The sequence below is a fragment of the Dermacentor albipictus genome, chromosome 9 (genome assembly GCF_038994185.2).
Source record: "Dermacentor albipictus isolate Rhodes 1998 colony chromosome 9, USDA_Dalb.pri_finalv2, whole genome shotgun sequence".
In the NCBI taxonomy this organism is placed as follows: Eukaryota; Metazoa; Arthropoda; class Arachnida; order Ixodida; family Ixodidae; genus Dermacentor; species Dermacentor albipictus.
In genome coordinates this window covers 61037533-61065336 of record NC_091829.1, presented here as the reverse complement: position 1 = coordinate 61065336, position 27804 = coordinate 61037533, and the positions used below count along the sequence as shown (strand labels likewise).

General features: G+C 45.3%; 2 protein-coding genes and 1 long non-coding RNA gene across 7 annotated transcripts in view; 2 read left to right on the top strand and 1 right to left on the bottom strand.

Annotated features, from left to right (window-relative positions):
* Nucleotides 1–2678, top strand: part of LOC135919772 (uncharacterized) — a 47946-nt gene extending 45268 nt beyond the window's left edge. For 2 of the 3 annotated variants that reach the window (XM_070526018.1, XM_070526017.1), the window contains exon 14: nt 531–2678. In XM_070526018.1, coding sequence (XP_070382119.1) covers nt 531–1161 — 631 coding nt within the window. In that variant the 3' untranslated portion in view covers nt 1162–2678. The remainder of the gene's footprint in view (nt 1–530) is intronic. The other variant, XR_011508704.1, reaches the window with a different exon arrangement.
* LOC135919788 (uncharacterized) overlaps nt 1–10975 on the bottom strand; it is a 379293-nt gene extending 368318 nt beyond the window's left edge. Inside the window, exon 1 of one of the 2 annotated variants that reach the window (XR_011508709.1) lies at nt 10850–10975. This is a non-coding gene — a long non-coding RNA (uncharacterized lncRNA). The remainder of the gene's footprint in view (nt 1–10849) is intronic. The other variant, XR_011508710.1, reaches the window with a different exon arrangement.
* A 3332-nt stretch (nt 10976–14307) lies between these two features.
* Nucleotides 14308–27804, top strand: part of LOC135919787 (zinc finger protein 567-like) — a 136653-nt gene continuing 123156 nt past the window's right edge. The window contains exons 1-2 of one of the 2 annotated variants that reach the window (XM_070526055.1): nt 14308–14322; nt 27542–27687. In XM_070526055.1, the coding sequence (XP_070382156.1) occupies nt 27566–27687 (122 nt within the window). In that variant the 5' untranslated portion in view covers nt 14308–14322; nt 27542–27565. Of the gene's footprint in view, nt 14323–27460; nt 27688–27804 lie in introns of those variants that run through there. The other variant, XM_070526054.1, reaches the window with a different exon arrangement.

The window sequence follows — 27804 nt, the reverse complement described above, 5'->3', positions numbered from 1 at the left end:
TACTTTTCTTAATATACAAGGCATCCTAAAAATGTAGAGGAATTTAAGCTGATGCAGAACGGGCTTTTCCAATGTCGAATTCTCACTTCCAAGAAACATTTCAGGACTTTCTTCCTGGAAACTACTTGTGAGCGTGGTAAATGCACACATGTACTTTAAATATATAAACATGCTATGTTTCTCCATTATAACTCCCTGCCAGACATTTCTGCTCACCTGAACTTGTTTTAGATAGGCTATACATGATGTATTACACCAAGCATTTTTCTTATTGCTTGTCACTTTGACGAAGATGGCTCTTTGGAAGTTTTGCAAGAAAGATCATCAAACGCAGCAGCGTTCGATTTACGCCAAATCAGAGCCCAAATAGAGCACCAAGATAATATGCAGCAAGTGAGCAGTCAGGTTCAGCTAGTCGCCTTAACAATAAAGCAAGATTTATTTTGTCAACGTCTCAGTTGGCATATGTGTTTTTGATCTCCCCTAGCATGAGCCGGCTATTTTGAGCTCCTTTGACCTTCTACTTACAGGTACGCTACTAGAAGCGGAGGAAGCGGACATCAAGAGCTGTCCGGTGTCTCTGGGAATGTTTCGAGACGGCGGGATGCCTTACGCGGGCATTACAACCAACACACAGGCGACACAGCCCCCATTTGTAAAGCACGCGATCAACCATCTGTGAAGCTGTCGGAGTTTGTAGAGTGCTGCCGCATCCGTGATGCCAAAAAGCACGAATGCGAAATCTGTGGTAAACTGTTCCTCCGGGCTCGTTACCTAGAAATCCATAAGCGCACGCATACAAACGAGAGACCCTACAAATGCGAAACATGTGATAAATTGTTCCGGCTTTCTCATCACCTAGATTACCATAAGCGCACTCATACTGGCGAGAAACCCCACACTTGCGAAACATGTGGTAAATCATTCGCGCAGAAAGGGGCTCTCTATAGACACCAGCTCACTCACACGGACGAGAGGCCCCATGTCTGCCATAAATGTAGTAAATCATTCAAAGCGAAACTCTCTCTCCAGCGTCATCTCAAATCGTGTTGTAGAGTAGGAGCTTTCGTTTGCGAAATATGTGATGAATCCTTTATAGACAACTCTCATCTCCGCCATCACTACGCAAGGGTGCACGGGCATATAATACCGCCCGAGTGATTTCGCTTCGCAGAGAAAGAAACACTTGACGGACAGCTGTGCCGGAATAATACGTGCTACTTAGGTTTAGATTAATCTGAAGATGCGGTTCAACTGAATAGACACCTCGTGAGGCCTAGGCCTGTGCATTCGTAATATCTTGGCTGGCGCGCAAGTTAAATAAATCGCGCACGCCATTTGTATAACAACGTGAGACAGAAATCATGCAGGAAAACAACACTGACATTCTTTGACAGGAGCCAGCAACAACTAAATACATCGTATGGAGAGACCGGCTTCTCTTCATAATTAAAACCGCTGAGTTAAATGTTCCTTTCTTAACGCTAGTAGACGAGACATTGTCGATACAAGTATTTATCGAGCATCAATGTCGAAGTGCAGTTCAGGTCGTGGACCACGCTCTCTGTCTGCAGACCTATGTTGTTCGCGAATGTAGCTTTAGCAAACTCATTTCAAGACAAACCCTGATGGGCTGCAAGTATTTGTTTTGTGTAAGTACAAAGTGGAAATGTTCGCATAAGACCATTGACAGCCTATTTAGAGAAGTACATTCGGCAATCGCTTCGCATTAACCATCCTTTTAGTGATTCTGTTGTGTGAATAGAAGAAAACACCTCTCATTAGTGAGCCTTTACAAATCAAGGACTCTTGTTGTAGTAAACTAAAAAGTAATCTCTGATATTATGTGATGTTCTTGAGCACTGTAGCCTTCGACCGACAATACTTGCAGGAGCTTTTACGAAAATGTATAGCGACATTGTATAGATAGGAAAATTTATTTTCCTAGACGTTCCTCTCAATGGATTTAATATTTTAGCTATCTCTTTGTCTCTTATATTCTTACCGAAGATCTTGCTTGTATGCCATAAACTAAGCTGATGACAGTAGCGAGACAATGAAATTCAAATAGTTCAAAGCTTCACTATGTGATATGTTCTCCTTCTATAAATTGTTTGTTATTCTTGTGTTATTGTGGAAGAATCTCCGTCAGTTTTAAATTGCAGATTTTATCCCCAAGAACGGTAAATGTTTTGACTAGGAGTGCTCTCTGCTTACAGCCGTGAAATCTTAGTCTGATATGACAAACGCATCCGTGCGAGCAAGGACATGACAAGTAAGATTCAGGTTTTATGAATATTGGCGCCCCTACTTGTATATATCTGAATTTGAACACGTTTGAACTGCTAGCAAATGTTAAGTTACTGCTCAGCGCATGACACGCCTGCATGTATCAGAACATTCCCGAACTTTCTCGGCGGTTGTCTGTTTTGTCTACATTGTAGTCGAATCTTTTGTGTTCAAGCTGTACGCGCGACGAGAAGGGAGATGTGCATTCTAAAAGGCGTGCAAGCTCCAGCAATGACGGTGGAATCTTTGACGAATCTCGTGGGAATAGCTGACGCTCATTAAACACTAACCACGTCTTGGATGATCGACGGATGTGTCGCGCACGATGTTTCTGCCCGAGTATAACTTCTTTTGTCGGTTCAGTCTCGCCCAATAAAGATTATTTCCTCACCCAATGTTCTTGCTACAGTGTTGCTCTTGCAAAAACGATTTTTAAGTGCCTAGCAAAATTATATGGGCTTATTATACACGATCTTGCCTTTCTATAGGTTTGGTCTTTTGGTTATTCAAAGTGTTCAGAATGTCTATAGACGAAAGTCGACAAGGTTTCTATTTCTTTTTGTGTACTCCCTCTCTATCCCATTATATCTCATTTCATACTCGTATTCTAACCTATCTATTGCCCCCAGACTCAGTGTCGCCACCTTAACATCTGCACATTTACCCGACGAACTGCTGCTACCCCACTCAAGTCATTTGTTAAACTCGTTTATTCTTGTTACTCGCACACTGACCGCTTCACCAGCTTTTCTAACACCGAAAACGCATGCAGCCTACAACACCCATGGCTTCTGTTCCGCTTCTCTCAAGGTTCCTTAACCTCTCCATCCCCCAACACCCTCCAACGTCTTGCCTCTTTTTTCTTCCTTTTTTTTCTGCTGCCTTCCCAGTCTTCTACTCTGCTCTACTCTATCAAACCACTGCGCTCATTTATTTTTCTGTCTCTCCCTTTCGTGCCAGCTAACACCGACAACGACCACCGGTGATATCACCCAACTAACCTGTAGGGTGGTGTAAGACTTGAATAAGGATTGTCAGGTCAGGTGAAATGTAAGGAGAATAAGAATTGCAAACAATGAGAAAACCGCCTTTGACAAAAGTAGGCGCTCCTTTTGAAACGTTGGCCAGCCTTTCTGAGACATCTCATCCTTTTGTATATTTATACCAGGCTCTGTATCTGTCAAATAGCTTTTAGAAGTACACTCTTCGCAGTAGCCATGCCTGTTAACCCTCCCTCTTGAATCAAAAGCGTTGATTTCATGTTCGAAAACGGAAATACAGAATAATCTGAACCACTTGTTCCATAGTCGAATATTCGCTTGCAGCACGTAAGCTTTAAAGCAACTTTTTCCCAAGTACTCACATTATTTTCGAGTGATCCTTGGTTGTCAATATCGTGCTAGGAATTTGGTTTTAAAGACACGCAACGGCACCAATACAACCCCCCAAAGTGCCTCGTAAGATCAACATAAGTAACGAATCAACAATAGCTGCATGCAATAACTACTATAGGGAACTCTCGCGCTAGCGTCCACGGCCGACGCAATGGGGCGGTACAGCCAGCATGGGAATTATGCAAAGTGCATGGATTTGCCTCGACTTCGTCCTTCTGGCTTCAAACGACTACATCATGGACGCACGCATCAACATGAATTTATCGCGGGCAACATAGTGCCTTAAGACCCTTGTAGCGTTTCCAGTTGGCAACACTGACAAGCTGAACCACTGCAACGACTAGCAATTGTGCACGTTCGCAGCGTCATCTCCACTTAGAAAAGCACAGATTGCTCTGAAATTTACGATAATAAATGCATACAAAGCGCAATCAACGAATCCACAAGACCGCCTGAAATCCCAAAGCATGCAGATCCGACACGTCCATGTGTTTCGCATCACTTCCATGATGGCTCAACGACTGCAACGCCAGAGTTCCCTGTAGTATACTGTAGGAAACACGGTGTAATAAACCCGGCTTGTTTGACTGTGAGCGAAGGTACGAATGGCAATTTTGAAAACTTCTTGCGCCTTCATCCGAAGTCGAAGCTTCTGAATCGACCCGCATCTCACGGCGCGACAATGCATGTTCTTTTGCAAAAAGCGGGACCTGCTCCTGTATTTCTCTGGAAGTATTCGAACTGACTTCTGCAGACCAAGAAATTTTAGTGAGAAGAAAACCCGTAAATATTTTTCTCTTGTTAGCCCAAATGGTTAACATCGGTGTAGGATGACAGAAGCCGCGAATTGCTTTCCCCTAAATGTGGTAATGCGTGCACCGAATTTTCCCAGGACGCAGAAAAAGTGGCTCCTTTGTTGATGTAACCAGGTGTCTGTCTGTGTCCTTATGTATTCATGTCTGTATGCTAGGATCCTTCTTCAATTTACTTCAAGGAGTGTTGCTGTAACCAAGGAAAGCCAAGAAGCCCAATAATGGGTCTGTAACCTGTGCAGTGGCGTTTGCATCCGTTCATGTGATTTGCAAGTGCATCGTGTCACGTGCTTCGACCAGAGGACTTACATATGCGAGCAATGCGATGCATCGTTCGACTCGCGCGCGACGACAATCATCGCACATGCCACAGCAGCGTCTGACACTTGCAAAGAATGTTCCAAATCTTAAGCCTGCATATGGCTAAGAAACCGTATCGGTGCCGGGAATGTGGCTCTTATTTGGACGGGAAAGATATCCTGTAGACGGCCATTCCAGTGTGAAGCGTCCTAACTATAGGCACTGCGCTGCTGCCTTTCTTGTTTACCATGCGACGAGTGCAGATCTTTTCGAGCAGAAAATAGCAAGACGGTTAGGTTATGATCGATGGGTCCAGGAATTCTCTCGTCCATAGTTACCGCAGAACTTGCGACAATGCGGAAAAAGCAATCTCGAATTCCATGGCACGCCTGAATTTGAATGCGAAGCATTCCTGTTAAGTGTAGCTCAGTTTTTCATACCATCTACCTAACCATTTTCGTGGGCAATGCCTCCCAGATATAACTAAAAGACTGCTTGCTTTTCGCACGTGATGTCACAAGCGTCACTTTTCGCAGTGCGCAGTAAGTATAGGTGACGGGCCACCGGTTTGGGAACACAAATTTTTGGGATAGCGACATGTCCTACCTCCAGTGTATGTACATATAAAGGGAAGCTTTTTATGTCTGGCTGACTCCTCCTTGAACGCCGAAAACGCAATGCAGGAAAGCCAACTTGCACACCTACGTGGAACACTACAGTTTACAGTGTTCACTACACTACAGCGTCCACTCACCGGCCCGTCAGTGCCTGCTAACGCCGCGAAGCGACGAGCGCTCAGCAAGAGTAGCGCATGCGCACAAAGTTCCCTGGAAGCACAAGCTGCTTCTGCTAGGCACGACGCCACCCCTGTCGCAATTAGGTGAACCTTACTGCTTATCGGAGGTAGCAAGTGCGCGTGAACAAGGGCCCACCTTAGGATGTGGAAAAATAAACCAAAGCCCTTAAAGAAAAATGGTTCAAAGCCACGCTACCCAGACGAACAGTATATATCTTCACCGAAGGAGCGCGGCAAGTGCGAAGCATTTGCACTTTTTTTATTTCTAGGGAGTGGGAAAGCAGCATGGCAACTTATGGACAACAGAACAAAGTGAGCGCCCCCCGTCAGGCGATAAGAATTATGTGCTTCATTGGAACAGAGCGTGAGAGTCGGAAGAATTATCACATTTGGTAATCATACGCTAGTTAGGGCTAACTTATTTTGTACATCTCCTACACTTTCACGAGTCTTCACAGGAGCAACTATTCGTCCCCTACAAGCTGGGCGCTTCCCTTTGACAAGAGCGTGAAATAAAAGTAGTGATAACGTCACAAGAACGATTTTTCTTTTCGGAAGTGAGGGTTAGTTCGTCTAAATGATTTGGTAGAAAGATAGAAAGGCTAATCGGGGTGTCTCAACGTTTTCTATGTCGACGGCGCGGTCAGTCCACTCAACGGAACGGTCACGGCGGCTGCCATCGCAGAGGACGCACGCGTTAACATTTCTGCCTCGATCAAAACAGCGCGCACCGATGGGGCTGAGGGGGTCGCATTAGCCCTAGCAGTGGCGCATGCCGCTGCGCATTCTACCATTACAGAAATCTGCCCGATTCCCAAAGTGAATACCGTTACTTCCTTCCAGGCGTAGCACCTAAGACGGTCACACACATTTTACAAAACATTCCTTCGCTTCCCCATCACGTGACTATCACGAGGGTATACTTGGGCATGAATGCGTCCCCGGGAACGAGCGCGTTAATGCGCATGTCCGAGGTCTTTCCCTCCGGACCCTGGACGACCACTCACCCAACCCAATGGAAAAACCAAGAGAGGGGATCTGCACCTACGATTAGATTACCACATATTACAGGGATCATAGACGAGATTTACCTCCCCCTCACCATTCCCTTACCGCCCATCAGAGTTCAAACTGGCGCCAGATCCAGACCAAAGCATTTATTTCTCTATATCTGGCGTATTTATTTTGCCCTGCTCTCCATCATCCACAATGTACCACCTGCCGAGCACCCCAGGCAGATATTTTCCACTGCTTGAGGAGCTGCCCCAAGCCCCTGGCGGTAGAGCCTATTCCCAACCCTTCCCTTTCCTCGTGGGAGGCTGCTCTTCACGCCACTTTCTCGAATGACCAGCTCAGGCTGGTGGACTGTGCTTGACTAAAGATGTCGGCCAGGGGGACCCCGGACGTCTAGGGGCCCAACCATATTTAAATAGATCAAATAAAGTTTTATCCATCGATTCATACATCCATCAATCCTAACGTCACGCGAACGCTTTTTTTTTCTTTTTGGAAGTGAGGGTTAGTTCGTTTAAATGATCTGGAGGAAATATAGAAAGGGTTATCGGTGTGGCTCTGTTAGTATTCAAAGATTTGCAGATTAGCTTTAGACTAGCGGCACACTCTATCGTCTCGTTTTTACAATATATGCTATGTCATTTTACTCTAAATCCCGAAGTGCCGAAAGCGTTCTTTGCGTTCGTTCTGGGCACTCGGGGCGCATGCGCAGTGATTCAACATCACGCAGTGGCGAATACGTACCAGACCGTTAAAACGTCGTAACACAAGGCATGGCTGAAGAAAGAAGCAACGATTAAACGCCTCCTGTGTTCAGCTTCACGGACGAAGCAACCCCGAGTGCAAGACGTGATGATACCCAGAACGTGTCATCTACTCTGCGTGCCTACACAACGCGAGTTCAACCACTTGTAAAATTTTCATTGAATACTGTCAATTGCAGACGCGACGCTGAATGAAGGCTTTAACCGCTAGGCATTTTTTTCGCATAAAACGCGTCTTTCTTGTCGGCTGACTTGAGCTTTAATATCGGCGACGTTATCAGAAAAAAAAACGCGTCGTTTGACGGGTGGTGAGAAAATATTGTCAAGTTCAGCGCAAAGTCACCTGTTTAGCGCTTTGGACAAGACTTGTTACAACGTGAAGCGAGTTTATTTAACAAGAATAATGTGTTTCGTTTGTCTGATTATTCCACAACACACACTCCACTGGGGGCTGCAAATCAACGTCCCGGGTGCAATACCGGATGTGACGGCCGTATTTCGATGAAAGCGCACTGCAAAAAGGCTCGCGTTTAGCTGCATTTAGGTGCTCATCAAAGAAGCCGCAGGCGGTGGTGAAAACTTAAGCGCAGTACTCCTTGTGTGACATGCGTTTTATGAAGCCATGGCTCTTGAACAAGAAACCTTGGAATTAATCATTTTAAGCGAAATCCACAACTGCTTTGCCGAGCCGGTAAGTGATTTCCGTAATTTTCCAATAAAAAAAGAAACTGTGACCAAGGATATGTAGTTCCTGCATAAAGCTATATTTTCACAAAACATAAGCCCAGTGGAGGAAAAGCCGCAGGTTGGCTTAAAACGATTGCTGGTTCATTTGCCTGTGTTTTCTAAGGACGACAAATACGTATAAAAGAGAAAACGTACTGTTTCGCAAGCTGAACCATTTCCTGCTCGGAGTAGTTTGACCGATGAAATCACTTCAGTATTTTTTCAAGGGTTGTTTTACCACTACAATTTTTACCAGAGTGCTGTAAACAGTTTTTAAATGACGAAACTTGGGGGGCTTTATACAACAGTGATAAGGAAGTGGAAAGTCACGGTATTCCACAGTAGCCTTTACCATTTGCGAACAATAGCAGTGGGACGTCGCTTTTCAGCTACGCTCCTGCTGAGCATTGTATCTTTCATCAGGCATTTTTCATGCTGTTATGACAACAAATTTGATCCTTCAAGAAATTGTCGGGTAGGCTGATGCGAGTAGCACAGTAGGAGGAAACATACCATCGCTTGCTGAGAAATGTTTATGAAATCCATCCTCGTTGATTCTCAATTCATTCGAATTTGTCTTTTCGTTCTGAATTCTTCCATTTAAGACATGGCTACGAAACAGAAATCTGTTTTGTATATAGGGTAAATCACTTAAGCCCACACTTTCAAATATTACACACAATACACTGTCCCTCAAAACCTCAATAATCACTCTCCCACTGTCCTCAATAGCCCCTCAATCCATGAGTGATTAATCTAATTAGCGTGAAAACTCCATATCTACAACGGCGATGCAGAAATACAACACGCAAGAGGGATGTACAAATGGCCATTTTTCTAACATGACCGCTGGCTTGCATGATAATTGCTGAAACCATCCAACCACTCATTTTTACGCTTCAACCTGTTTTATTATTGCAAAATAAATGCCCCATGGAGCTAAATATTTTATTCTGAAATTGTTAGTCTTCTGCCATGTGATTACGCGTTTTCGCGCAATGACATTATTGCCCTCAAACATTCCGTGAAAGATCGATGGACGCTGGACGCAGACCATCTGACCTACTAGGTAGCATGCAAAAAATTAATGGGTCCCCTAAGATCTCTCGTAAGAGGTGAACATCGAAAGCCTACCCTTCCTCCTCTTATTATTCGCCTCTTTCTCCTTGCCCCTCCTCTTTCCCTTCTTTCTTTTAGTCATTAGTGCTCGCATATAAGAATTTTGGTCATTTGTAATCAATTGCAGTCATTAAAAGCCGTCGTAAGACATGTTGGTCATATCATTGTCATTAGTAGTCATTACAAGTAGTTTTAATATTTATTACTCATTATTAGCCATTACGAAGCATTCCTAATCATTTCTAATTAATTGTAGTCGTTACAATTGTTGTTAGACATATTGGTAATTTCGTAGCCATTACTAGTGATTAAAAGTCATTTGAGTCCTCATCAGTCATTACGGCTTACTACTAAGCATGTTTAGTCATCTGTAATCAATTGTGATCATTACAAGCCGTTGTTAGACATGTTGGTCATATCCTACTCATCAGTAGTCATTACAATTCGTTTTGGTCATTAGTAGTCATTACTGGACATTACTAAGCATTTTTGGTCATTTCTAATTAACCGTAGTTGTTACAATTCGTCGTTAGACATATTGACCATTTCATAGTCAGTGGTAGTCATTGCAAGTGATTAGTAGTAATTATTAATCATTATTAACCCTACCAATTTCTATTCTAACTTTATCACTAACTGTCACTACCAATAATTTATCATTCTTTAATATGTGTTTATACAGTCTTCCTATGGCGTGATGACGCTTCTGCATGCGTACACTCCAGCGGACAGGCATGCAGACACAAACTTACCAATGAGCCTAGAAAGGTTTTCGCCTTCAAAAAAAAAAAAAAACGCTGACTGAGCTCCGAGAAAAGACATCCGGTCACGTGATCTTTCAATGCACGCCGAACCGTCTGGGGGCGGAAAGCTCGCCGCGCGCGTTTCGCCATACGCTGACATTTGCAGTTTATAAAATTATGGGGTTTTACGTGCCAAAACCACTATCTGATTATGAGGCGCGCCGTAGTGGAGGACTCCGGCAATTTCGGCCACCTGGGATTCCTTAACGTGCGCTAAATCGAAGTACACGGGCATTTGCAGTTTTCCCAATGAGCATGTAAGAAGCAAAATTCGACATGACTGAGTTTACTCAATACGTGATTATTGTGTCGGCCGCAAAGGCAAACTTAACGCGAACGAGCTGCCTTTGCGACATGAATGTTCGCAGGTTACGTAGTAATACCACAGCGGTCTATTCAGGCCAGCAACACGATTGTCTGGCAATTTATTAAGGCGTAAGCCTCATTCTATGCGTTAGTATAAATGCGTACCATGCGATGCTTGCCTGCACCAGGTAGTTGCTCCTACATAAATTTCATCGACTGACTGATTGATTGCTTTAACGTTAGTCTCAATGCAACGCCCAAGGTACGACAGAGAAATCAATGTCCTTTATAAACAGCTTTTTGATACGTGATACAAAACAGTGGAGGACTGCGCATTCATTTCGAAATTTCGTAAGGTGACATTATTCTTAATGAAGAAATATTTCTGCATTCCGACCCCTAACGTAGTTCCCAGCTGCTAGCTTTCTCGCAGTGTTCTTCTGGCGGAAACAATTTTAGTGGCGGGTTCACCTTGACGCCATCTGGAGAACTATTTACGCTGAAAAAGCGATTAAGCTTCACTTACAACTTCGTCGGAGGCTTTATGTTCCTTGGTGAGACCGGAATCCGCCATAGTGACATTCTTTCTTCCTTCGCACCCCTGAAGTAAGTCAAACCAACTCCGGCATCGGCTTCTTCCGTGTGCTTGCAACGCACCACTGCGTCACGCGACTTTCGCTGACCTTTTACCGGCGCCGCTACTCTCGTTCCCAGTTTAGTTGTTCGCGTAGATAAGGGAGCGACGTAGAAACCAGCCGCCTTGTTGGGCATGACACATCATTCCAACAGCGTTACTTTTCTTTTTCCTTTTTGATGCGCGGTATCTGGCGCTGAGATTTGAAAGTTCTGGTCAGGAAGTCAGTTATGACGCGTTTAGTCTGAACTGTCAGTTATTTGGTGCGACTGGAAACACGCGAGACCTAAATAGAACCGGAGGCGGACGAAGTTGGCTTAGACGCCGAGTGATGGCATTTATTGCGAAGGGGTTCACGTCAGGAAAATGGTGAATGGATCTACTGTTGTTAGCACCAAACATAATTCAACCACGTCCAGGCAAATAGTATGCGTAAATGACATGGCGCTGTATGCGATATCATTCGATAAGCGCAGTGTGCCGCTGGAGGACCTTCTTACGAAACCTGAGTAACTTGTGAACACTCGTGCGTAGTGTGGACTTCCCGCTGCTCTGAGCAGGATGGCATAGCCTGCCCACCTTAGACTGGTCCCTGCCGTGTTCCAACTCGGTTGGCAGCCATGCAGAGGCCTCTGGAGGCTGCCGAGCTCTCCCGAGTCTGCTCCAGCCAAACGTTTGGCTGCTCGAAGAGAAATCGGAAGAGACACGCGGTCAGAATTATGTCGTATCTCGGCCACACTCCGAGCTTAAAGGTGGGAGCGCCTCGGAGCACTCAGAGCTGGAGCGCAGCGCTGTCAGTAAACCCGGTGATTGTAGTCGAAGCGCGTAACCTCACGGCGAGAAATCTCTTGAAGGTTCGAGAGTGAACAGTTCAATGTGTCACAAGTATTTCAACGCCTTTTTTGCGAAGCATTTAAAAGGCGGTTAGTGCAAATATTATGTTGCGTGGTCAAAGCTACAAGTGAGGCTGAGGCGGAGACCTATTTCGGATGTTGTTTTACTGTCTTTATCAATTTGAATTACAATCAATTTGATTTGTTATTAATACGAACTAATCAATTTTAGAATTTTGGTAGACGTCGATATGATCTAGCAGTCTGATTTCAGATGGTATTAAGTGAAAGAGAACAAACGGCATGCCACATTTTCATTCCCCTACTCGGTTTTAGTAAATAGAACACCAAACGTATTTACTTTAACTAGGTCAGCCTAGTTAAAGGAACGAGAAAAAATGAGTGTCAAAATCAAGAGATAGGGTAGAATTCGCGGAGCTGTCAAAACTGATCAACACAGCGGAAATAAGGGATATTCAAAACTACAACGTGGGAAATACTGAAGAAGGCATAAAATATGGACGCCACCTAAAATCGGTGACAAAAAAACTTGGCATAACACAAACCAAGATGTATGCACTGAAAGATTAGCAGCGTAATATCATTAGCAATCTGAAAGGTATAGTAAAAGCAGCAGAAGTCTATGCTCACGTGTACAGTACCTAGAGGAGGGATATTCGATATGTAGGGCTTGAGTTAAGACGTATGATGTCGGACGGTGTTGTCAGTCCACGTACACGTGTCAGAAATAAAGCGAATAGTTGGCCTTTGTGCTATTTCTAGTTCCCTAAAGCGAGAACATCAAGTGGCTAGTTGCAATGGCTTATACCCGCAATAAAAGCGGTCCTAGTGAGAGCAAAACATCGTCATCAAGAATGGCTCACATCCCTATAAGCATGCAAGGATGTAATGGCTGAATATGAATCAAGGAAAGATGAAACATCCATTGAACCGACGACCGAACGAATGAGCGACGGGAAAAAAGAGAGCCAATGAAAACAAGAACGAAATGACTTTTGAGTATTGCATTATGTTCCCTCATGCGACGTTAGGAGGTCAACCTACAGTGACAAATGTTGACTTCACACCGCAGCTCACTATGTCTGACCCGTCAGATCGTACAAGTTTAGGCATTAACACTTGTGCAGCAGGACTTCGTCTTCAGGTGGTATTAAAGCGTAACATCCTTCCGAACTTGTTTACTCTTCTTAATATACAATGCGTCCTGAAACATTCACCGACCATTACAATAGCCCTTACTGCGAAGTTTGAGAGCAACCGTGTATGTTTTTCATTTCTCGATATATTGAGGAACATGAATTGGAAGAGACAAGTAGCGCAGGTAAATGGGGACGGCTCTTTCAAATGACTGATCGAAGGATCCAGTGTAATAGCTGGTGCTGCTCGGGTTCCATAAAATCCAAAACAATTCGCGTCGTTCATAAAATCCGATTGGAAAACAATCGCAAACCAAGACAACCGAACCTAGCAATTCAAACAAGCCAAAGCGAGAGCCGATACGAGCTGATCTCGGCACGAAATCAGCGCTCTGGCTCAGACCAGATGCTAGTACGATACGAGCGGTTGGGCATGGCCACATGAAACCAATTTTCCGCGCTCTAGTCGCTGAAGGGGCAGCTGTCATTGGTCTCCGCTCTCAACCGTTCAAGGCTCGCATCTTCAGCCGCTCCGCGTTTATTCTTTCATCCTTCGCCGTTTTGCTCGTTCGCTCGGTTACGTCGCCGACGCTTGCCGCAGGAGCGGCACATTAAGAGCTGCGCCATGAAACGCAGACGTATTTTAGCTGACGCAAAACAGTCTTTTTCAACACCAAACGTCTCGCTTCCGAGGGCACGTTTCTGGACTTTTGGCTGAATACTCGATGTGAGCGTGTAGTAGATGGAGCTGCATTTTTAATACTTACACCAGCTAGCTTTTGCACTTACCATCACTGACAGATATTTCTACTCTCCTGCACCAGTTTCATGCAGGATATGCACGATGTATTAGATAATGCACGGCTTCTGTTATGCTTGCATCACGAACGACGAAAGTTCCTAATTTCCAGTTCAGCATCACAGGCCACCAAAAGCAGCAGTGTTTAGTTTCGGGCAATGCAAAGCCCAAATCGAGCACTAAATATCAATGCAACCACTTAACGCTAAAATTTAGGTAATTGCCTTATCCTTAATAGGCGATTAAGACTGTCAAACTCTCAATTGGATAAAAATGTGTTTTTGTCGTCCAATAAAAAGGGTCAGCCATTTTGAGCCATTTTGCAGGGACGGCATGGCCACAGTTAGTACATGACCGGGGTTGTTGGAGAACTATGCGAGAGGCCTTTGCCCTGCAGTGGGCGTAACCAGGCTGATGATGATGATGATGATGATGATGATGATTTTGAGCTGCTTTGTCCGCATACTTGCAGGAATGCTACTGGAACCAGAGGAAGGGAACGGCCAGAGTCCTGCGTTGTCCGAGCACGTGATCAATACTCGGTCAAGAAATCGAACCACAAATGAGAAACATGTGGTAACTTGTTTAGCAGGGCTAATAGTCTAACTGCACATTACCGCATGCATACCGGCGAGATACCCTACAAATGCGAAATATGCGAGAAATAATTCGCGTACAATTCTGATTTCCGTTCTCATCAACGGATTCACACAGGCGTAAAACCCCCATATCTGCCAAATATGTGCTAAACCATTCAAAGCAAAGCGGAACCTAAAATTCATCTCATAACACACAGTAATGACAGACCTTTGGTTTGCAACGTATCTAATGTCTCCTTTAAGCGTAACTCACATCTCAGAAGTCACCGCCAAAGAATTCACGAGGTTAAAATGCCGTAGGAGTGCAAGCAGTGTGGATTTCGGTTCGCAAAGAAAGAATACCTCGACGCACATTTCTGCCAGAATAGTAGGTACCAATTGTGTGGAGATACGTTTAGAGATGCATCTGAACTTATTGCCCATCTCGTGATGAATACAGCATTGAAGTCGTAAAATTGTGACGCAAGTGGCGAAAGTGGCACAGTGGCGCAAGTGAGCTTAATGGCCCAGCGTTTTCGCATATGAACATGACCATGAATCCATGCCCGAAAATAACGCTGACATTAACCCACAGGGGTGAGAACTAACCGAACGCATCGTGTGGAGAGACGGCCTTCTTCAAGCGCTTAAAACTGCTAAATGAAATGGGAGACCTAAAGTATTGCACCTATTTTTTTTGAAATTGCGAGACAAAACGGCTCCAGCAGAGTATGGGATGCTTGAATGTGAAGTATGCTGCAGGCCCTGGCTAGCAATCACTGTTTGCAGAACTACGTTATTTGCGAAAGTGCCTTTCGCAAAGTCATTTCTAAACAAAGCATAATGGGCTGCAATTTTATGTTTCATGCTACCAGAAGGTTGAAACATTCGCACAAGATCCTTGACACCTCGTTTTGTTTCGTGCAAGTGTATAGACAGTGTACTGTTAAACAAGCTTTACCTCACTGTGCTTTTATTCATTCTGCCGTTCAAATAAAAGGCAGCTCCTCTCATTAGGAACCGTTTAAAAAGGAAACACTGTTATTTTCGACTAAAACACTAATCTCTGATAATGATTGAGGTCCTTAGGCCTTGCTGCTTTTCAGAGACTGTTGTTACGACAAAATAAAGACATAGGAATGGGGAAATTTATTTCCCTTACAAACTGTTAAATACACGTAATTTTTGGGTTCTCTCTCTGGGTTTTCTCTCTGGGTTTTCTCTCTGGGTTCTCTCTATTCAGGTGGAACTTCTGGCAGTTTCAAGGTGCAGTTTCGTAACTTGGAAGTCATCTCTTTTGACGTGCGCTGCACTCTAGTTACAGCTGTGGAATTTTTTCGCCTGATGTGACAAACCTATCCCTGCGAACAATGACAGGACGATTGAGATGTAGTTTTTAGTTATAATATTGATCCGCGTACTTCTACATATTTTTGCTGTGAAAGCATTTCACCGAATGACAAATGTTAGGTTATAGCTCAGGGCATGGTGCACCAGCGTGTATCAGAAATTCTGCAATATTCTCGTCGATTCTATTTTGTTCCTACCTTGTAGTCGAGCCTTTTGTAACCGAATTGCATGTGCAACGAGATCACATATATGCTTTATGGAAGATACGAGAGTAACAAGGATCACGCTGTAATCCTCTACGAATATTGGGAAAATAGCCGACGCTGCGTAACCGCAAATTACTTTTTCGATGATCGACTCATGCGCCCGGCACTATCTTTCTGCCCGAACGCAACTTGTTTTGTTGGTTCCGGTTCGTCCAATAAAGTGTCGTTCATGACACGTGGTTCTTCTGGCTGCGTTGTTCAATGTCACTACAACGCGACATCTCGTAGATGTGCTTCGTGGAGACCGAGTAAAGCCTACCAGCAATGAAAATAACGTGAACGTTGTAATGACGAGCGAGCGAGCCGCAGGCTACGACTACCACCAGAGCACGCACCTCTGCACGAGACGACTAGAAAGATCTTGGCCCAGACAACTGCCACAATGAGAGTGCCCATGTCACCCGCAGCGACGTATGCTGCAAAAGCGAATGAATCCACCGATCAATCGCCGATCACTGTTTGGAGATCTGAAAAGTTGGCCGCAATCCTACTATGAACCGCTACGTTTACCAATTGAAACTGTGACAAGCTGTGGTTTCGCAGCTTACAGATTTTTTACACTATTTCCCCGATTACAATATTCCCACAAACACACACGAGCGTCATGCTTAAGGAGCGGGCTGAAATTTAGCGAGAACACCATGGTATCCTGGGCAGTAATCAGCTATTAACTATGCCACATCAATCCGCACATGTCAAGGATGAAAGCGTTTTTCCTCATTTGCGGTTTCGAAGCAAGGTATTTGCGCCGGATCAATACGCAAACCGGCCAAGACCAATAAGAAACTCCTAACGGGAGCCACGGGCATCGAAAAGACGTTGCAACTGATGTGTTGTCGGAGCAAACTCGAATTGCTCCGACACCACATAATGTTCGTGCCTCGACGAACGCTACAGACCTACCTTCCCATGGTGCGACGGTCACCCCACCGCCTTCCATGTTACGTGGGGGTGCACGGGGGACGAACCCATACACTTACGAACACTTCAAACGAAGCAGCAGTGGGAGGCCTCTCTGTCCAGCTCGGGCCGGACAACCCAGCGCAGCCTGGTACAGCAGGCAAGGGCAGCAGCACAGGCCACAGGGGCTCTAAAATGAGTTTTCCATCCGCCGCCCAAGTCTTCGACAACTACTTCTTTCCCTTCGAAATAAATGTTTCTACTACTAGTACTCGACGGAGCATTTCGAGTGACCTACCGTCGAGCTGACAGGCGAGCTGTTTTGTGAAGGGAAAGGGGGGCCGCCGCGACACCACATCATCTTCCTTCTTCCATCTTCCATCTTCCATCTGCGTTCTCGACACGTTCCTCGTCCGCCAGCGTCCTCACTGCGCCTGTTTATTTGCTATGAAGAAATTATTACATAAAAAGCAGAAAATAAATTTGCAAGAAAAACGTTCGAAGTAGTGTTTCAAACCTGCAATTCCATGCTTAGAAATGGAGTGTCTTGCCCGCTGAACTAAACCAGTAGCTCCAAGATAACAGGCCTGTGCACTATGCATTATGATGCTAGGCTTCTTGGACAGAAATTTACATTGCCAAGCCCAGCGTGAAAAAAGCTGTGACGACAACCTCAATGCAGTTTACTCGGGGGTGTCCCCATTAGATTATATGGTAGTAAGGCAAGGTAGTATGATGTCACGCCTCAAAGTTCACCATGTTTTGGCTATCTAGCAGGCGTCGCCCAAGGGTGTCAGCGCACTCCCTTCCCCGTGACGAGTTCATAACTCGAAGGTTCACTGAGCGACGTTCAAATGAACATTAATGCTTTCGCATTCACAAATCGCAAGCAGCGCTTAGGTATTATCGGATATTTAAAAATCGCCATATCTAACTTGACGTTATGTAAGCGAGCTTAGCACAGACGATGCAGTGGCATAATTTAGGGCTCTTATTATTCATGCAGCAAAAGCTTTGTGCGTGTCTAAGCTTCGCCTTTAGATCGAAACGCGATAGTATTCGAAGGTTCCTGACTTATTCTCACGCTTCGCGGCAACTGCAACTTCTGCAACTGTAATGTTTACCGGAAAACGCTGGCGGTGAATGCTATGCACGAAGAGGTGGCTTCTGGTAGAAACGCTGCCTCTTGCGTGAGCCGATTCCGGAAGTTGCCTACTGAAGTTGCGCACGATTCCGGAAGTTGCAGTTGCGCAAAAAATATGGGGTTCTTGTTATATTTTGGCACGTTCACTATTTCAGTCTCAGAATATTCAACATGGCAGACATGCATTGTCGTTGTTCGCGACATTTGTTTGTGGGCTAACATTCTGAAAACTCCGAAGAATAACCTTGTTAAGAATGTAAGACAAGGTATGAGCAACTTTAGTGACAGAACGGTGTGGCACTATGAGCCACCTATACAGTAAGTCATACAGCAAGGTGTGGTATGTACATGTACTTCAATATGTAAAGAACGAAAGGTGGTTCACCGAGGGGCCCGCTTTTTATTAATCACAAGTAGGCAACAAACGACGATACCAAGGACCACATAGGGGAAATTACTTTTGCTTACTAACTGAATTTAAAAAATGATTATTTCTTGGAATTGAAAGTGGATAAAAAAGCAACTTGCCGCAGGTGGGGAACGACACCCCGTCTTCGCATTACGCGTGCGATGCTCTATACAGTACGAACATTTTCGCTCACGGGGACGCCGGCGCAGGACGCCGGCCATGCCATGCGGGAGGCCGCTGTCGTGCTAAAATTGATGATGATGATATGTGGTTTTTAAAGGCGCAAGGGCAAGTTATGGCCAAAGAGCGCCATGACAAATGGTAATTTAAAGGATTTATTCTGAATGGGGTGGACAGTGAATTTATTATGGTAGGTGTGACATGGCTGTATAAAGGCCAGAATACATGGAGCGAATATGCGACGAATAGTCGGCGTTCGACGCCCGGCGGCGTACGCGCGACGCGCGGCGGCGGAGAAATCGTCGTTCGCCGCCAATCCAGCTGGCGCAGAAAAGTTCGTCGGGCGTCGGCGATACCGGAAGCGGCAAACGAGCGGCGCCCCAAAGCGAGCCAATCAGGTCTCACTATCCGTCCCGACTTCCGACCTGGCTTCCCCGCTTGTCCGTGTATCCCGATCCCGCTCTATCGTTCACGCTGGTCTCCCGCTTTTCGTATTCATGGTATCCAAACAGGCACGGCTGCAATTTAACGACAAATTAATTTCGGCTCTTCAGAAGCGTGCCATCCTGTGGGACATTTCTAAACAAAATTTTACGCCTTTTTAGAGTGTTCCGCTATTCAAAAGCAATAATAGTTGTCGTTAAAGTTTTTTTTTGTCATGTGTTTCACTACAGCGCTTTTGCCTCGTCTAGCCACACTGATAACAACGCAGTGACTCGCCGGCGGCGGCCGCCGTGTCTTCGCTCCATGTAGCGCGGCCCGACGAACATACGGCGTCGCGGAGCGGCAGATTTTCTGCCGCCCGAACTTCGTCGTGAAAGTTCGCTCCATGTATTCTGGCCTTAAGGGCCTAAAAACTTTCGCTGTAGATGACGTCAATATATAGCTAGTAAAACAATGACACTGATTAATTATGGACGTGAACGATGGCAGTTGTGTTTTGATAAAAAACATACGAAAACGAGACAACAGTTACATTAAATCATCAAGACGGCCCTCGAGTGCAAGGGCTGGTAATCACGTGTTAAAATTTCCTGGCCAAATGATTTTCAGGCTGTCAGTTTCGTCTAAAAAATCTAAGACTGTTTGGAGTTTGAAAAACGGTTCGTCACTAAGAAAAAATGCAGGATGGAGAGGTATATTTCGCGATATGCAGAAGGGAAACACTTTTTCCTCTCCGTTTCTATTGCAGGGCACTGGATAAGAACATGGATGACAGTCAGGCCATCGCCGCACCTACTACAAGTAGGAGGTTCCCCGCCAGTTAAGAGGTAGGAGTGAGTACTGTAAGTATGTCCTATTCTTAATCGGCAAAGAAGTACTTCTTTGTACCGTGCTGTTTTGTCACTTATCCAATTCCGCAATCTTGGTTGTATAATATGTAACTTGTTCAATGTTTGTGTATCCCACTCTGCTTGCCAATGTTTCCTCAATTTACGGCGCAGAAAGGGCTTTAGGTCTGTGGCAGGAATGGGGATATTTCCATCTGTGTCGCTAAAACTCACTGACGTGGCGTTTTCGTCAGCTGCTACGTTGCCTTTTATACCTTTATGGCCAGGTACCCAGCATAGGATAATCGCTTGGTTGCAGATATATGCGGAGCACAACAAACTATACAACTCATTCAAAACGGGATTCTTATGCTTTCGTAAACTAATTAGCGCTCTCACGACACTTAGCGAGTCTGTAAAGACAACAGCCTTAGCGACATTTGTGCGCCTTATGTGTTTATTAGCCGAAAGTACACCGTATGCTTCTGCCGTAAAGATACTGGTGTGTGGGTTTAGTGGCCCTGATGTTGAAAATGAGGGTCCGAGAGCTGCGTAAGCAACACCAGCAGGAGACTTTGAAGCATCAGTGTAATATTCGTCACAGGAATACTTCTCTTTAAGTTCTAGAAAATGCGATTGTATGTGAGCCTCAGGTGTTTGTTTCGATATTTCTAAGAAGGAGATGTCACATCTTATAGTCTGCCACTCCCAAGGCGGTGGAAGCCTTGTAGGAGGCATTAGGACATTGTGTAAAAGAGAGACCCCAGTGTTTTCTGAGAGTGCTTCCAACCGGAGGGACAGAGGAGGCCTAGTGGCCAGGCGGTTACGAAACAGCCTAGCAGTGGACATGTCGCGGATAGTGGAATGGCAAGGATGTTTAACATCTGAGCTAACTTTCAGGGCGTAGGAGAAAGTTAAATATGTCCTTTGGTAGTGTAATGACCATTCGTTTGATTCGACGTAGAGGCTTTGCACAGGGCTAGTCCTAAAGGCACCTGTGGCAAGGCGGATGCCTAAGTGGTGAATAGGATCTAGCATTTTCAAAGCGCTAGGTGCCGCAGAATTATAAACTATTGCTCCATAGTCAAGCCGTGTTAATATTAGACTTTTGTAAAGTTTTAAAAGGCACCGCCTGTCGCTTCCCCAAGATGTGCGTGACAAGAGCTTCAGCAGATTCATAGTCTTGAGGCACTTTGATTTCAGATACTTCAAGTGTGGTACAAAAGTCAGCTTACTGTCTAAAAGGATTCCTAGAAATTTGTGTTCATGGCTCACAGATAGCCGCTCTCCATTTAGATCTATTGCGGGGTCCGCAAGTATACCTCTCTTGTTAGAAAACAGGACGCATGTACTTTTTTGTGGGTTTAGCTTGAAACCGTTTTTGTCCGCCCACATACATAATTTATTTATGCAAAGCTGTACTTGCCGCTCGCAGATACTTAGGTTACATGATTTGAAACCTATCTGGATGTCATCCACATATACAGAATAAAACATAGTATTTGGTATGGCAGTCTGCATCGAGTTCATTTTGACTATAAAAAGAGTGCAGCTCAGCACACCACCTTGCGGAACACCAGCCTCTTGCGTAAATAGACGAGAGAGAACGTTACCAACTCTAACACGGAACGTGCGATTGGAGAGGTAACTCTGAATCACGTTCAGCAAGTTACCTCGAATTCCCATTTCAGACAGGTCACGGAGGATTCCAAAGCGCCAGGTTGTGTCGTATGCCTTTTCCATGTCTAAAAATACTGATAGAAAAAATTGTTTGTGGACAAAGGCATCTCGGATATTTGTCTCGATGCGGACAAGGTGATCTGTTGTGCATCTACCCTCCCTAAAACCGCATTGAAAGGGATCGAGTATCTTGTTGCTTTCAAGGAAATGGATGAGGCGACGGTTAATCATTTTCTCAAATAATTTGCATAGACAACTTGTCAGAGCTATAGGCCTATAACTGTTCGGTGAGGAAGGGTCCTTGCCCTCTTTGAGAATGGAGATTACGATTGCTTCCTTCCAGGCAGAAGGAATGTAGCCGGCAGAGAACATGGAATTGAAGAGTGACAGTAGTGTATTTTGGGTTTCAGGGTGTAAGTGTCTGATCATCTCATACAATATTCTATCACTTCCTGGAGTGGACTTGTTGCAACAGTTCACTGAGGCCTGGAACTCAGCCATACTAAATGGACGATTGTATGGTTCATTTGATGCGCTTTCCCGACCCAAGTGCAGCTGTTCTGCTAGTCGCTGGTATTTTAGGAATGTTTCTGTGTAATGAGATGTACTGGAAATGTGCTCGAAATGTGCTCCTAGACAGTCAGCTTGGTCCTCAATAGTGTCTGCTTGTGTGTTTACTAATGGTAGAGGATGAGTTTCACGGCATTTTAATTTGTTTACCCTGTTCCAGGCTTTTATTTCGTCTGTATAAGAGTTTATTCCGGAAATGTATTTTTGCCAGCTATCCCTTTTGGCACGGCGGCGCGTTCTTCTGCCTTCTGATTTTATTTTCTTAAAGTTGATAAGGTTTTCGATAGTCGGAGAGTCACGGAGCTGATTCCAAGCCTTATTCTGTTTCGTTCGTGCTTCCTTACATTCATCATTCCACCAGGGAACACGTCGTTTATTAGGCGATGCATTTGTTTGCGGGATACATAACGACGCTACGTCGACAATAAATGCTGTTAAATATGACACTGCATCGTCGATACTAAGCGCACGAATATCATCCCAGGTCATATATGTCAGCTCTCCATATCGCTGCCAGTTCGCTGAGTCAGCTTTCCACTGGGGTGCATGTGGATAACACTCGTCCCGTTTCCTTAATTTTAATACAATCGGGAAATGATCACTCCCGTATGGGTCCTTATGTACTTTCCACTCCAAGTACGGCACGACTGTACTTGAAACAATGGATAAATCTATAGATGAAAATGTCTTGTGCGCAACGCTGTAAAAGGTTGGCTCCTTCTTATTTAGCAAACATGCCCCTGTATTGAAGAGGAAGTTTTCAATCACACGTCCTCTGGCATCACACCGAGAGTCACCCCATAAGGTATGATGAGCATTTAGGTCTCCGACGACAATGTAGGGTTCCGGGAGTTGCGCAATAAAGCTCTCAAATTCAGTTTTGGAGAGCTGATAGTTTGGAGGAATGTATAATGATGCAATTGTCAGCAGCTTACTAAAAAGCACTGCTCTGACTGCAACTGCCTCTAGGGGCGTTTTAAGGGGTAACTGCCGGCAGGCAACACACTTATCTACTATTATTGCCACACCGCCCGACGAGGCAAGGGCCTCGTCGCGGTCTTTCCGGAAAATGGCATACTGTCGGAGAAAGTTTGTTTGTGAAGGTTTAAGGTGTGTTTCTTGGACACACAGCACCTTTGGGGTGTACCTATGTAAAAGTTCCTTAATGTCGTCTAGGTTGTGGAGTAAACCCCTCACATTCCATTGTATTATTTGTGTATCCATAATGTATGTGTTTTGTGCTGTGTGTCTAAGAAATATAGATTACGTTATCTCACGGGACCTTTCCAGGCCCCGTGAAACGAGATCTCTCTAGCTTCCGGACGCGCTCGAGGGAGCTGCGCCGTTCCTTGGGCGTCTGAGACGCCGGATTTGCGTTCGTGTCCATCACCTCGTCTGAGGCGGTGGATAGTGCCTGCGCAGCGGGCACGTTCGCGGGGGTGGTGGGCCTATCTGCACGCGCAGTGGCCCTGGGTTCAACAGGCCTGAGGGTCTGCTGTTCCTCCTTTGAGGGGGCCTGAACAGCGCTGGCTGTTCCGGCCGGAGGGGGCTGGTGGCGTGACCGCCGTCACACTCCGTGTGACTTGGGCGGCCGCCGAATGATGTAGCGCTGCCCCCCGGCGCGCCACATCGGTGTAAGACGGACTAGATTGGTTCATCGAGAAGCGCTTGCGCGCCTCTTGGTAGGAAAGGTTCAGTTTGATTTTGATTTCGATGATTTGTTTTTCTTTTTTCCACGATGGGCAAGAACGAGAGTACGCTGGGTGATCCCCGTCACAGTTAGCGCAATGGGTGGTGGAAGTGCAAGTGTCAGATGAGTGCTCGTTTGATGCACATTTTGCACAAGTAGTGCGCCCTCGGCAGTTTTGTGAACCGTGCCCGAACCGCTGACACTTGAAGCATCGGCGTGGGTTAGGAATGTATGGCCTTACACGGAGTTTGCAGTATCCTGTTTCTATTGAGTCGGGTGAGTTGCTAGTTCCAAAAGTTAAGATTATGTGTTTTGTGGGGATTTCCTTGCCGTCTCGCCTAATCGTTATTCTCTGGACCTTTACTACATTTTGATCTTGCCATCCCTCAAGTAGTGCACTTTCACTAAGATCGAGCAGGTCATCTTCAGAGACGACACCGCGGACAGTGTTCAAAGATCTGTGTGGGCCTACTGAAACTGGAATGTCTCCAAAAGCAATTAGTTTTGACAGTTTGCTGTACTGTGTCTTGTCACGAAGTTCAAGAAGAAGATCGCCGCTTCCCATTTTAGTTACTTTGTAACCTGGGCCGATGGAGTTTGCCAATGATTTTGCCACAACAAAAGGAGATATTGTTCGTACTGTCTTGCTTTCATGTTGACTGTGGATGACATGGTATTTTGGGAATGTTTCTTTGTGACTCATGAAGAAGTTGAAAGAATCTTCGGTGCGCCCCCTCTTGAAGGAGCGATCAGGTAGTGGAGGGAAATTTGATTCCATAAGTAATAATAATATTCAGCAGGGGTGGCCGCCACCCACCATGGAGCCCAACCAGGGGACGACACAGGACGGGAAGTATCCAGTTCTGCGCACGCCAGCGGTACATCCCCACTATAACCAAATACGTATACCCGAGGTTGGGCATAATGCACAAGGTTAACCCTGGCCGCCAGGAAATACGGAAGTAATAAGAAGCGAAGAGAAGACAGGAAAGATGGGAAAGTGGGAGAGAAAAGACGAAGATTGGAGAGGAGGACAGGAAAAGGCGACTGCCGATTTCCCCCGGGTGGGTCAGTCCGGGGGTGCCGTCTATGTGAAGCAGAGGCCAAAGGGGTGTGTTGCCTCCGCCGGGGGGCCTTAAAGGTCCAAACACCCAGCATCGGCTCAACCCCCAGGATCCCCTTTTCCTCAGACACGGCTAAGCCGCGCACGGCTACACGCGGGAGGGTCCAACCCTCGTGTGCTCGGGTCCGTGGTGTCGCAACACACCAAACGCCTGCTTGCGCAGACGCCCCATTTCTCTTTCCACAAATGAAATACAATATACGCAAAAGACGGGTCACCTGGGCGAGTGAACATGGCGAAAAGACGCAAAAGAAACGAAACAATGCACGCTGCATACGTCGTCGGTACTCAAGCAAGTAAAATATTATCGAATGAGAAAGAAATGTCATACAGTAGCCGACACAATGGCATGCTGAAGGGCAAGCTGGCGAAAGTTTCAAATACGAAGGTTTATGGCAAAAGATATTTCTGTTGATTGCGGGCAGGTCATCGTAATGGGAACTTTGGGTGCGGTACGTTTTTCCTTGACAACCACTCATTTTCCCACCTAGGATTGTATAAACGATGCTGAACACGCTTAGCAAGCATCAACTTTGCGGCAGCCAAGAAGAAGCACCGTTATCATTCATTTTCCAAGTAATATATTGCATAAATAAAAGTATTTGCTAGACAGTGTCACGCAGCGGCAAAAGTGCTGCGAAAGTTGAGTTAAAAATTTACTTACGAGCTTTACGTAATTAAGTGACCAATGTCCCGATATGCTTGCACTGAACCTCAATGTTTATTTACAGATTTACTTAGAAAGCATTGAATCTACTAAACACGGAAATAAATGCCCTTCCATTTAGCATTTGGAGCACATATTCCTCTACGAATGCTACATACTGTCACGTATATCCATTCCTAAAGGCAGTAGCAAGATATAAATTAGTTGGGGCAAAGCGAGAACGGGCACGTAGGACAATAGAAGTGAGCAAATGCGCAACGCTTCACTCTTGTTATCCTCCGTGCCTTTTTGCTCTTCGCCAGAAGTTATGCAGCACCAATTAGCTCACCTGTCTGTTTTCTTGAAGAAATCAATTACTGGACTACACATGTATCACCTAATGAGCCTCTGTCGACTTCCTGTGTGACATGCATTGCGGATGTAGACTGCTAGCGTTCTGAGAGACTATTTTTCTTCTTACGCTGCAATCACACTGTTTGCGAGACTTTTCACTCTTGCTTACGCAATAAAAGCAGATATAATTTACTTCATCAAGTTAACGTTTTCTGAGTCCCTAGCGTGTTAAAACCGCCTCGTGATGCTGTGTATAAGTATGTTCATCTGGCATAGCTACAGAAAATACAGATAGCAGACTGAGGCGCGATGTGTATAACAAGCTCAAAAACCATAGGCATCTCAACTTTTCTCGATTTGTTCTCATTATTCACGCGTGTTTGCAGCGGCGGGAACATTTGTACCACAGCAATTTTCATCAAGCACCAGTAAATGGCAACTGTCCCCCTTGTTATTCAAACGCTGGCGAAAACAGGAGCGCGAGTCCACTCACGGGTAGAGCACAGGGAAAATTGACTCGACTGCTGACCCGACTTGTTTCTGCTCGTGAACCTTATTTGTTGTGGCTCCATATTTGCAATCTTTTAAAGGTTTGGAACATGGTTTGTTTTCATCCATATTCAACTACGGCTTGTAAAACACAATTCTTTTAGGTGCGGAGTGGGCAGCAGCGTTTATTTTTAACAACAGCACTAGTTTTAGTGCGGGGCGTGAAACGCTATTGATGACTGCGGAGCAATCACACAAAACTGTAGCAAATGTGTCGGGTCTGATTGAGATACGACTATGCACGGCGCATGAGCGTTCGCGACCGAAGAAGCGCGACATGTGCAAAGCAGTTGCAGTTCTGTATTGCTAAGGGTTAGCGAAGACAGTACTGGAATTCGTGGGCAACACAACAAAGCAAGCACCACTCGTCAGGTGATAAAGAACTACCTGTTTTATGTCAAATGAGCTAGAGAATGCCGCAGCAGTCAGCAGAATCGTAGCGTCTGGCAATAAAAAAATTACGTCGTTTTACGTGGCAGGATCACTTTCTCATTATGAGGCACACCGCAGTTGGAGGACTCCGGAAATCTAGACCACCTGGGCTTCCTTAACGTGCACTGAAATCTAAGTACACGGGTGTTTTAGCATTTCGCACCAATTCGGCCGCCATGGCTCGGATTCGATTCCGCGACCTTGTGCTCAGCAGCCCAACACTATAGGTTTTGGAATCATACGCTAGTTAAGGCTAACTTAGTTTTCGTATCTGCTGCGCTACCAGTAGCGCTTCCACGAGCAAAAATTTCTTCCCAGCAAGATGTGCTCTTCACTTTGAGGGAAGCACCAAAGAAAAGTAGCGATATCATCCAATAAATGCATTGTTTTCGTATTAGGTGAGGTTTATTTTGGGTAAATAATTTGGCGGAAAGCGAGAATGGGTAATCGGGGCGCCTACGCTGGAGTTCAAAAATTTGCACATTAGTGTCAAGCTAGTGGCGGACTCAAACGTCTAGTTTTTGTCCAGATATGCGGTATCATTTTAATCGAAACACTGAAGTGACAAATGTTTGATTAGTTTCCGTTCTTCTTTTGGCATTGAGTACGCATTCGCGGTGATTCAACAACGTGCAGCCGACAATACACGCCAGTTACAGGACATCGAAAGAGCAGCCATGGCTGAAGACCGCAGCAACGAATGCACGCCTCTTGACTTAAGCATGAAGGACAAAACAACACCAAGTACAAGGCGTGACGGTACCCAGGAGGCTTCATCTACTTTGGGCGCATACACAACGTGAGCTTCGCCACTTGTAAATCTTTTTCGTTGAATACTGTTACCCTTAGACACGACCAACGTGTTAGCCTTTAACATCTGTACATTTGTTCCCACCTGAAACGGGTCTTTTTTGCA